The following is an 11,044-nucleotide window of genomic DNA, read 5'->3' on the forward strand; positions in this document are numbered from 1 at the left end:
ATGAAGGCAAACCCCACCCACCATCATTTCTTGCTGTTTTCATCCTAGTGCCCTGAAGTAGTTAAGTAGGACTTTGGTTTTAGGTGTAGGTCCAGGACCTCTGCTCTAAGCCATTACAAAAACAAGAAAGGACAAACCCTGTGAGTCACACCTCCTGACTGAAGAGTTTCCCCCTTGACTGGCGTCTCCTGTGCTCCTCAGCTTGGACCCATTGTCTCTTGTTCTCCACCCGAGAGCTACAGGACCAGAAGGCAGTTGTAAAAGAAAGACCTAGAAAAGATCCATAAGTAAGACAGAGGGCTAACAGAAAAGAGCACAGTCCTTTACTTCAGGCACTGGAGCAGGCTTCCTTGAAACAAAGATTTTGAATGGGGGAAAGAAGGCAGTGAACTTAGAATTTTATCCAAGAATTAAGGCATGAGGGGCAAGAGGGATCAAAATAAAATGTTGATACATCCACAACTATAATTTATCATATTGTCTCTTTGTGTCTGCTTTCAAAAAACTGTCCAAGCTCATCACTACCTTAGCAAATAAGATGGAATCACCTGATAAGGCTCATGTCCCTTAACAGTGGGGCTTCTAAAACCAAACACAAGGCTGAACATGAGCCAAGGCAGGGACCCAAGTGCAGCCCAAGTGGCACATTCTGTGCCTTTCCAGAGGACTTCAGGAGCTTCTATCAGCATTCACTTATTTGTACTTGCAATATTATTTGATTTATTACTTGCATTTGTTTCTTGAATTTATAGACTCAAAATTCCTATCACAAAGATTAGTAGTAATGCCATTCTGGGGCTCATTCTTAGAACTACTCTTGATAGGACTTTTTTCCCTAAGTTAAAATGGCACTTGAAGCTGGGTGCGGTGGTACACACCTGTAGTCCCAGTTACTCAGACAGCTGAAGCAGGAGGATCACAAGTTCAAGAGCAGCCTGAGCAACTTAGCAAGACCCTGTCTCACAAATAAAAAGGGCTAAGGATGTAGCTCAGTGGTAGAGCACTCCTGAGTTTGATCCTCAGTATTATAAAACAAACAAAATCCCAGCACCTTACTCAGGCACGTACAAGGGCCAAGGGTCTATCCTTATCACTGAAAAAACCCAGAAAACAAAAACCTTCCATGGTGACTGGTCCAGTGGCATGTGCCTGTAGTCCCAGCTGCTCTGTGGAGGCTGAGGTAAAAACTGCGTGAGTCTTGGATTTAGGACCAACATGGGCAACGTAGTCAAACCTCATCTCAGACAAACAAAACTCCTGTGGCAGGTGACTTCACTGTTAGTAAGTGTATGACTTTAATTTATGGAGAAAATATTGAGTGAATCTATGAGCCCCTTCTCCCTTGTAACAATTAATAAAAATAGGGTATACTGATACATCTTTAGTAGTAGTAGTTATGTATTCATTAAAATTTTGTTTTCCATCTCTTGCTTTAGAAGCTTACTAGGTTTTTGTTCCTTCTCAGTTTCAGCAAGGTGCTTGCAGTCATTGCTCCCTGTTGTATGAAAGAGTTGTTGATGTTGTTGCTTTCTAAAGAGAGATTTAAAAGACTATTCTTTACATATCTGTTCTTGCCATTTTACTGTTACTAAAGTACTTTATTTTTTCCTCAGAACAAGGACACCTGAATTATGTATTTCCTATAAAAAGAATAAATTGCTGGCTTATTGATTTTTTGTTTGTTTTTTGGATAATGGTTTCTCTAGATCCGTGTTCAGAGAAGCTAAGGAGCAAACTATCTGTAATTATTTGGCCCTAAAAGCCCTGAGTTATAAAAAGAGCTAATAGAATCTATAATACTTCTACATGGCACATTATCAGAGATTACTGACTGAACTGAAATTCACATTAAGTATTTTATGCATTGATGAGGTAAAAGACCTGACAGTCAGTCCTCACCTTAGTGATCTGAGCCAAGTCACCGTCATCCACAGTGCCAGGCCCACAGTGCCCGTCTGCGTCATCATCTCTAGCTTGAAGTCAGCTGGCCGCTCACAAGTCACCTTCTGTGAGTGACTGTTTCCCACCTTGGAGTCGTTTAGCAGCTGAATGGCAAAGGGTTTTGTTTTTACTTTTCGATAAGTAGGGCATAGGGAGGAAAGAAGTAGCCCAAGTGAAACCTAGAAGGCAGGATAGAGAGGACTAGAAGTCGGGGGCTGAGGAGGTGTTGGACAGCAAACTTCCATGAGGGTCAGACTGTCATTACGCTCGGCTTTGTGGCCTATTGAAATTACTCATTCCTGCCATTCTAGCCCAAAGCAGCCCTTCACGATGCATAGATGAAGACCTTGACTTGTGTCCCATTAAATGTTATTTATAAAAATAAACCCAGCACTAAAAGCAAGACAGGCTGTAAGTGATCATTTTACACATAACTGGGGAAGTTCTGCTACAAAGCAAGGTAGTTAAGGGAAGTCTTCTGGTATCCAGTCTGCTGCACCCTGCTCATACTACCTGATCCTGGGCAGTTCAGGGTCGAGAAAAGAAGTTGTGGGTTTAAACTTCTGTATTTGTCAGTCACCTGCATGGAAGTGAAAGTTAGGCTTAAATTGTGATTTTTTAAAAATAAGAATTGGGGCCGGGTTTAGTGGCGCATGCCTGTAATCTCAGCACTCAGGAGGCTGAGGCAGGAGGATTGCTGTGAGTTCGAGACCAGCCTGGGCTACATAGTGAGCTCCAGGTCAGTCTCAACTACACAGTGAGACCCTGTCTCAAAAAACCAAAAAAAAAAAAAAAGAATTGGGTATATTTATAAGATTCAAGTTCTCTGTTGAATTAGCCTCTTTTTGCAGTTACATGTAAAATATCATTGGAATGTCCCACCTTAACACAACAACTGGTTCCGACAGGTTGTTCCTGCTGAAGGACTGGTATCTATATTAAAGAAGAGGAATGATTCTGTAGGAGATCATCCTGCCCAAATGCAGCAGAAACCATCTAAGCGAAGAGTAAGATTCCAAGAAATAGATGATAATTTGGATCAAGGTAAACTGATCAGCCCTGCACCTAACAGTTTGCTGAATGAATAAATTGTTCAGTACTCTGGAAGGCTGAAACTACGATATGATTGTTTATTAACATGATTTGCAAAAGAACATATGAATTTGGTCGCTTTATTGTCTCAGAAGGAAACATAAAAAAAAATCATCTTAATTTTTTTTTTTTTTTTTGGTTTTTTGAGACAGGGTCTCACTATGTAGTTGAGACTGAGCTGGAACTCACTATGTAGCCCAGGCTGGTCTCAAACTCACAGCGATCCTCCTGCCTCAGCCTCCCGAATGCTGGGATTACAGGCGTGCGCCACCACACCCAGCTCATCATCTTAAATTTATTTTAAAGCATTAAGTGATCAAGTTGCAAAATTCATCTTATGGTCAACCTGTGTAATAGTCCTCAATGTGGAGAGCTCATTTGTTTCTTACGATAGTAGTTCTTTTTTAAAAAGTGAGTTTGCTGGGCCAGGGCTTTAGCTCAGTGGTTCTGGTGCCTGCCTCTCAAGCACAAAATGTAATAGTCCTCAATGTGGAGAGCTCATTTGTTTCTTACGATAGTAGTTCTTTTTTAAAAGTGAGTTTGCTGGGCCAGGGCTTTAGCTCAGTGGTTCTGGTGCCTGCCTCTCAAGCACAAGGGGCCCAAGTTTGATCCCCAGTACAAAAAAAAAAAATGACTTTGCTGTTTTTGTTTTATTTTCAGTGGCCAGCTAATATTCTTCCTTTATGATAGAATATTTATGAATTGCAAGTGTGTTCTCTGCAGTGATTTCTTCTTTATCTATCACAGAGCCATATGAGTATATAATTGCATTTGTTTAAAAGTCCTGAAATCATTTATGTTTGATCTGGAAGGTTATACGCCAACTTTAACAGTGTTTACCTCTGGAATGGTAGAATTAGATTCTTAGATACTTTTGTGCTTGAATTTTTTCAAGGGGACTTTATTAAGTGTGTTCTCTGCAGTGATTTCTTCTTTATCTATCACAGAGCCATATGAGTATATAATTGCATTTGTTTAAAAGTCCTGAAATCATTTATGTTTGATCTGGAAGGTTATACGCCAACTTTAACAGTGTTTACCTCTGGAATGGTAGAATTAGATTCTTAGATACTTTTGTGCTTGAATTTTTTCAAGGGGACTTTATTATTTATATATATATTATATTATTTATATATATATTACTGTAAAAACTTCAAGGGGCCGAGGTAGCTCTGGTGCTGTGCCTGCCTGGCAAGTGGAATGTCCTGAGCTTGATCCTCGGTACCAAAAAAAAAAAAAAAAAGCTTCTAAATAAGGTCTATTTGTAGAGATTAGGTTTTATAAAATGTTTCTTATCATAAAAAATACTATATGCTAATCACAAAAGAATTCAGACAGTAATATAAAATGAAAGGTATAAGTCCCACAGCTCTTACATTCTCCTTCCCTAAATACTGGGTGAAGTTTTTTACTCTCTTAAGATGTGTTCTGTGTGTATGTGTGCATATCTTTGTGTACACACACTGACAAACATGTCTTGTTTTTTAAACACAAATGAGTTCCTTATACTATCAGATAACTTATTTTTTAAATGTGATCAAGAATTATCTACATTATTCTGTGAGATAACATTAAATGTACTTCGTTTTGTTAAATGATTGTATAGTGTTCCATTATATAAATGTAACATAATCAAACTATTCCACTATAACTGGACTAACTGGGTTATTCCTACCTAGATTTTTGTTATAACAAACTGCTGCAGTTACTAAGCTTATAGATACAATTTTGTGTGTTGCAGAACTCTGTAGAACAGTTCCTAAAAGTGGACTTGCTGTGCTAAACATGAAGATGACAGGTCCTAGCAGGCCTGAGACAGTCCTGGCTCGTACCTGTTTGTCTCAGTGTTGCACTCAATTTAACAGTGTATCTAAAGTGTCAGTCTGGAGCATAAATTCATTTTAAATTTTGATAGATGTTGCCAAGTTACTTTCCCTAAAGTCCACACACCCTCCTTGTGCTGCAGGTCATAAAACTATTTAGCCTTTCTAAAATGTTTTTTATTTTTCTTTAATTATGAGTGATCATTGAAATTTCCAACCAAAGAACAGTTATCTTCCTCAGTATAGAAAGACTGATGTGGATGGATTTTTTATAAAGACAAACCTCCCAGAGTTGCTAAGCAAAATTAAAAGAAATCAGTATGCTACCAAAACTTCACTATTGCCCTAAGTAAAAATACTTGAGATCCACCACGGAGAGCATTTTTATTCTTGAATATAAAATTGACTTTATTTAAGGTAGTCCCATAATGTGAACTCCCAAGATACTGTAATATTGAGGCTATAATGGTGTGCTAAAATAATACCATGCACATGTTAGAGGCGTGCTGCCATTTTCTTCTTTCTCGTGGAAGTGATACGCATTGTACAAAGTGGCTGGTTCTGATTTTAGCATTCACAGACTTTGCCGATGTGAATCTTTGTAGTAACTGATGTGCGGATCTTTGCTGAGTCGTTGACAGCACATGTTCTCTGGCTGTGTGTCCTGACCTCAAGGACTAATATTATAAGCAGTCCATTACCAGCGAGAAGAGAGCAGATACTGGGGTTTCCATTTTGATGAAAATCTAACCTCTCTCTCTTCTCATGTTTGCAGATGAAGTCGGAGGTGGCTCCTGTATTTTATTGATCTTGCTGTGCATAGCAACAGTTTTCCTTAGTGTTGGAGGAACTGCATTATACTGCACTGTGGGGGACATGGAGTCACCTGTTTGCACAGACTTTGCAGACAACGTGGATTTCTATTACACGAAGCTCCTGCAGGGAATGGCAGAACTTAAACACTGGGTCTACCTCTCCTAGCGCCATTCAAGCGGACAGGCATGTTGGCAGTGAGAGTGAAAGATGTGAAACTTTCTCAGCAGCTTTTATTTCAGGAGTTCTGAAACATTCCCCCTTCCCCCCAGCAAGGACATCAGAAACAGCCACTTTTTAAGTGGCAAACCGAAGTTCTGAGGAACTTTCTCAGAATAACCCACATAATAAGGCAAATATTGATCTAAGCATTGTGGACTGCGGGAGTGGTCTTTGGGGAGGCAAGTGTATTCATCTCTTCCTCACTACTTCCCAGTGTGATGAGCACACTGAGCAGAATATGCAGGGCGGTCTTGGAAACACACTATTTTTAGCTACTTTGTCAAGCTAAAAGTGGAAGGACACTTGTGGTTTACATCTCTCAGTCCTTAGAAATTGCTTCAGCCATCACGCAAACCAACAGTGGTTAACTTAATGATTTCAGTGTTATTTTTAGTTAATTTTGAAAGCTATGTCATTTAGGTTTCTTGCATTGTTTCCAATTTCTGTTCTCCTTTTCTGTATTTGAGTGCTTTAAGCAATTATCTGGAGCAAATGTCCGATAAAGAATAACAAAGATTATCTTTATTCTTTTAACTTTGCTATGATGTGCAGAAAAAATCTTTGAAGAAAGCTTAATTGTAGAATAGATGAATTATGGAAATGTTGGCCCTGACACGAATAACTGTACAGATATGTGGCATTTAACTTGATTGGGTAGCAAGAAATTAATCACAGGCCTAAAGGCAAATTAAAGAACTCTCCCTGAGTCTTGGACCACAGTTCCGTCATGGACTCAGTGCTTCCTGAAGTGATGGATGCTGGACTCAATTCTGCAAACGCTTGAGCACCTGTTATGCTCTGAGAATCTAGAAGCCAGAATATGAACATAAATAAGATATAATTCCTGCCATATAGGTTTTAATTCATTCAGTGCTTCCTGAAGTGATGGATGCTAGACTCAATTCTGCAAACACTTGAGCACCTGTTATGCTCAGAATCTAGAAGCCAGAATATGAACATAAATAAGATATAATTCCTGCCATATAGGTTTTAATTCTGGTTTTATGTAAAGTAAACCAATACTTTGGCAAGTGAACGTAAATCATCGTATATAATTCAGTATTCGCAGATCATGCATTCAGCTGTTTTGATTGTGCATTCATATCATGGGCTCGATTTAGACCACAGAGTGGGTCATTAAACAGAAATTCATTTATACCTTAAATAGGCAATTGTCTAGTTTTTGTTTAAATCTGTCAGTTAGGTGGCCTTTCCTTTTTTAAGGAATAGCGGTCTAATATCTGGGAAGCCTTGCTTTGACTTTTTTATATTGTAGACAGCATTTTAAAAAAACCATGAATTATAGTTTTTTAGCAAGTGATCATTACTTCCTGTTTTTCTATTAGGTTCATTTGAAAGAAAAAGGCAGGCAATGACTTCTAGTTGTTACTGGCTGGTACAGTATCTCCCTTTGTGCTTTTGCTTATTTATCTAGATATATAAAATTTAAAGGTCTTTTTATATAAGTTGAAAGTGTTTTGCTGAGCATGTATTTGGTTATCCCAATGCTAGATATTTAATTATTATGTACGTAGTATTTTGATTTTCTATAATTTCAGTTCAGTGTGTTTTTAGGATTATTTTGAAATTGATGTTTCATTTTGCTTATAATAATACTGTTTTACTTGTCTCTATCATGTCACCATAAACTAATATTTTCAATGGTTGTAGATCAAAGATATTTATTTAGAATGTACAAGACAATGAAATTTAGATTCCTTATACTTAAGGCTGATTTTATTAGAAGATTATTTTAATGTTCTATTATAAATTTTAAGAATTTGTACTCAAACTGTATGTAAAATATGTAACATGTCCCACCGTACTATCTTAAGTGGTTCTATAAAAGACCCTCACAAGTTCTACTGTGGGCCTCCTCATTATATCAAACTTTTTCTGCTTTACCCTCATAATTTCTAGTTGCAAGAATTTAGTAACCCTTTTTTCTAATTATTTTATGTCAAGAAGTTACAATCTCCCTCCTGCTTACTGTCAGTCGTGTATAATCTCTATATACCGTGTATATTTATCTATATACCACCTAGCCAATTTTTCTGAAACCCAAGATTTCCTGGGAAGCTTCACGTTGGAATGGAAGAATGGAGGTGAGGCCTTGCTGATCGGGGGCCTGGCTGTGTTTCAGAGGCCATGGGTGAACACATCACATCAGGGGACAGTGATTTGAACTCAAGAGCACAGTACATAATAGTCACTTATTGCATGAATTGGAGTAATTCCACCTGGTGATGAAAGGATTGTTAACTCACGCATAAAAATATTCATCCCGTTTTACCAAAATGTAATTTCTTCTCCCTTCAAAGTACTGAAAACTATTTGTAATTCATCTTCCTTAAGAACTGTATTTGAGGGTATCAAATCAAGCTTGTAATTTAAAGTCTGTACCAACAAAGTGTCTTAGTAATTATTTGAACTTCTACGTATTGAAAAAAATTGCTTTAAAGCAAAAGTAATTTCAGGAATTGTTCTGACCCCAAGTAGATAGCCATCTATTTGGGAAACTAATAGGTCCTAAGTAAAAGCTCCCCTCCTAAAATACCTCCTCCATCTGCCTGGCATGAGAGCTGAAATTCATTCTAAAAATACATTATTTTAGATTGGAAAATCAAAATCCTCTGGGAGGTTTACTTTCTCAAGCTATGAATTTGTGTAGTAGATATGCAGAGAATTTTAAATTTGAAAGTGGGCCTTTTTTCTAAAGACAGGTATGAGTTTAATCTCGCTCGAATGGCAGGAAGATATAGAACAAGAGTAGAAGGGAGGAAATGGTAGGAGTTAAGAAGAAAAAGTAGAAAAGAGCAAAGAAATTCTTTAGCTCTTAATTGTTTTGCTGACCTGTTCCCACTACAAAGAGAAACTGAATCATTTCTTTGGGCTCAATTATTATTAACTCTTTTTGGGGGGGTACTGGGTATCGAACTCAGGACCTTGTGCTTGCAAAGCAGGCAGCAATAGCACTGAGCTAAATCCTTGGCCCTATTAAATCATATTTGTGTAATACTTTCTACAGTGTTTGTAGTGCTTTAATATTCACTTAGTGCCTAGCAAAGTGAAGATATATCCCTCAAGTCCAACTCTAATGTCCCCCAAACCTATTATACTTTGTATCTTTTTATCCTATAGTTTTGCCTTCATCTTCAAAAAGGATAAGAATGAGGCTCAGCGAGGCTGAGCCAGGAGGATCACTTGAGCCCAGAAATTTAAGAACCACTTGGGCAGCATAGCAAAAATGTGAGCAACAGCAACATCTTAAAAAGAAAAGATGAATCTGGGATTTGTGACACAAATTCTCATGTCATCTACTGTCTTAATAACATCAAAGATGAGCATTTACTGAGTCTTATATCCTGACCTTCTAAAAGCAACAGTAAGATAGTCCTCGTGGAATTCTTACAGTAAAGCTCCCTTGGTTTAGGCTACTGAAAGGCAAGGTACAGTAATTACAGTCAGATTACAGTCATCTGTTTTCTCTGATCAGAGAAGAGTCACTCCTGAACATAGCCTCGTGTCTGTTACCCTGAGATCAGTGCAGAACCATGAACAATAGTGTTTGTCGCTGTCTGTACCTTCACAGATACTGGAATGCCTGCAGTGTGCCTTGCACTGAGGCTGCAGGAACAAGGCATGGTACCCACTTAAGGGAGTTAGCATCTGGTAAGGGAAAGGTATTTGCAAAGAGGGAAAACAAAAGAAACTGAAGAGCATATTACTCGTGGCAGTGGAAACTCAAGCTTTTTTTTTTTTTCGCTTTTCCTTTTTGGTACTGGGAATCAAATTCAGGGCCTCGTACTTGCCAGGCAGGTGCTGGACCACTGAGCTACATTCCCAGCCCAAGCTCATTCTTTCCACTCGTGTGTCATGCACTATTAGGAATAAAAGAAGTCCTGTGTAGGTCACCTGCGTGGCAACACGATAGGAAACTTGAGAGGACTCTTTCCTCACAGCCAAAGCTGTAGTAATTAGTGCTTTTCGTTTCTAGTTAGCACTTCTAGCATTAATAGATGGCAGGTTTTCCAGCAGTGGCAATCATCTTTGCAGGAGCCTTCCTCAAAATAGAAAGTCTGAATTACCCTGAATTGAAAATTTTCTCACCAAAAAACAATCCAGGTAAGTTTGGTCCGTCATTTCAGTAAAATATAACACCCATCCTACCTGCAAGTTACTCTTTTCAAAAGGAGAGACTACTGCCGAGTGTGGTGGCTCACTCCTGTAATCCCATCACTTGGGAGGCTGAGGCAGGAGGATCACTGAGTTGAGACCAGCCTGGACTACATAGTGAGTTCCAGTTCAGTCTCAACTACATAGTGAGACCCTGTCTCAAAAAAAAAAACAAAAAAAGACTACTGTTCTCTTCATGAGACCTGAATTGCTATATACCAAAACACAATAAACAAACACAAAATTCCTTAGGAGCTGGGAATGTAGCTCAATGGTAGAATGCTTGCCTAGGATGCACAAGGCCCTTGATTTGATGCCTAACACCCCTCACAAACACATGCACACAGATTTTTTTAAACTAAATAATACTTTAGCACATCAATTCTGAAAATATGTAAAAAGTAATACATGTTTAAATGAAATTTATCCCAAGAATACAGTGAGTTTAATATTTTACATTCAGTGTAATTATCTTAAAAATCCTTGTGATCATATCTCTTTTCTTTTTTTGGTGGGGGGTTGAGACAGGGTCTCACTATGTAGTTGAGACTGACCTGGAACTCACTATGTAGCCCGGGCTGGTCTCGAACTCACAGTGATCCTCCTGCCTCAGCCTCCTGAGTGCTGGGATTACAGGCGTGCACCACCACGCCCGGCCCTTGTGATCATATCAATATACAGCAATTTAATGTTCCTTTCATATTAAAAACAGCAAACTGGAACTAGAAGTCAACGTTCTCAATTTGATAAAGGCATTTATGAGAAACTTACAGCTTATAGTAAATATTTAGTGGAGAAAGACTAAGAGATTTTCTTCCATTAATGAGAAACTTAAAAGCTAATGGTAAATATTTAGTGGGGAAGGACCAAGAGATTTTCTTCCTAAGATCAGGAAAAAGGCAGGGACCACACACCACACACACATCCTGTACCAGGGATTGAACTCAGAACCTTGCACTTACAAGGCAGGTGCAGGG

At 38.5% G+C, this 11,044-nt stretch overlaps 1 protein-coding gene across 4 annotated transcripts in view; it reads left to right on the forward strand.

Annotated features, from left to right (window-relative positions):
• The window catches only part of Cnst (consortin, connexin sorting protein), a 61,290-nt gene extending 52,461 nt beyond the window's left edge, over positions 1 to 8,829 (forward strand). For all 4 annotated transcript variants that reach the window (XM_010642632.2, XM_010642634.2, XM_019210452.2 and 1 more), the window contains 3 exons: positions 2,850 to 2,985; positions 5,632 to 6,746; positions 6,879 to 8,829. In XM_010642632.2, coding sequence (XP_010640934.1) covers positions 2,850 to 2,985; positions 5,632 to 5,837 — 342 coding nt within the window. In that variant the 3' untranslated portion in view covers positions 5,838 to 6,746; positions 6,879 to 8,829. The remainder of the gene's footprint in view (positions 1 to 2,849; positions 2,986 to 5,631; positions 6,747 to 6,878) is intronic.
• The last annotated feature ends 2,215 nt before the right edge of the window (positions 8,830 to 11,044 follow it).

The sequence above is a fragment of the Fukomys damarensis genome, unplaced genomic scaffold (genome assembly GCF_012274545.1).
Source record: "Fukomys damarensis isolate Sample0158 unplaced genomic scaffold, DMR_v1.0_HiC HiC_scaffold_11, whole genome shotgun sequence".
In the NCBI taxonomy this organism is placed as follows: Eukaryota; Metazoa; Chordata; class Mammalia; order Rodentia; family Bathyergidae; genus Fukomys; species Fukomys damarensis.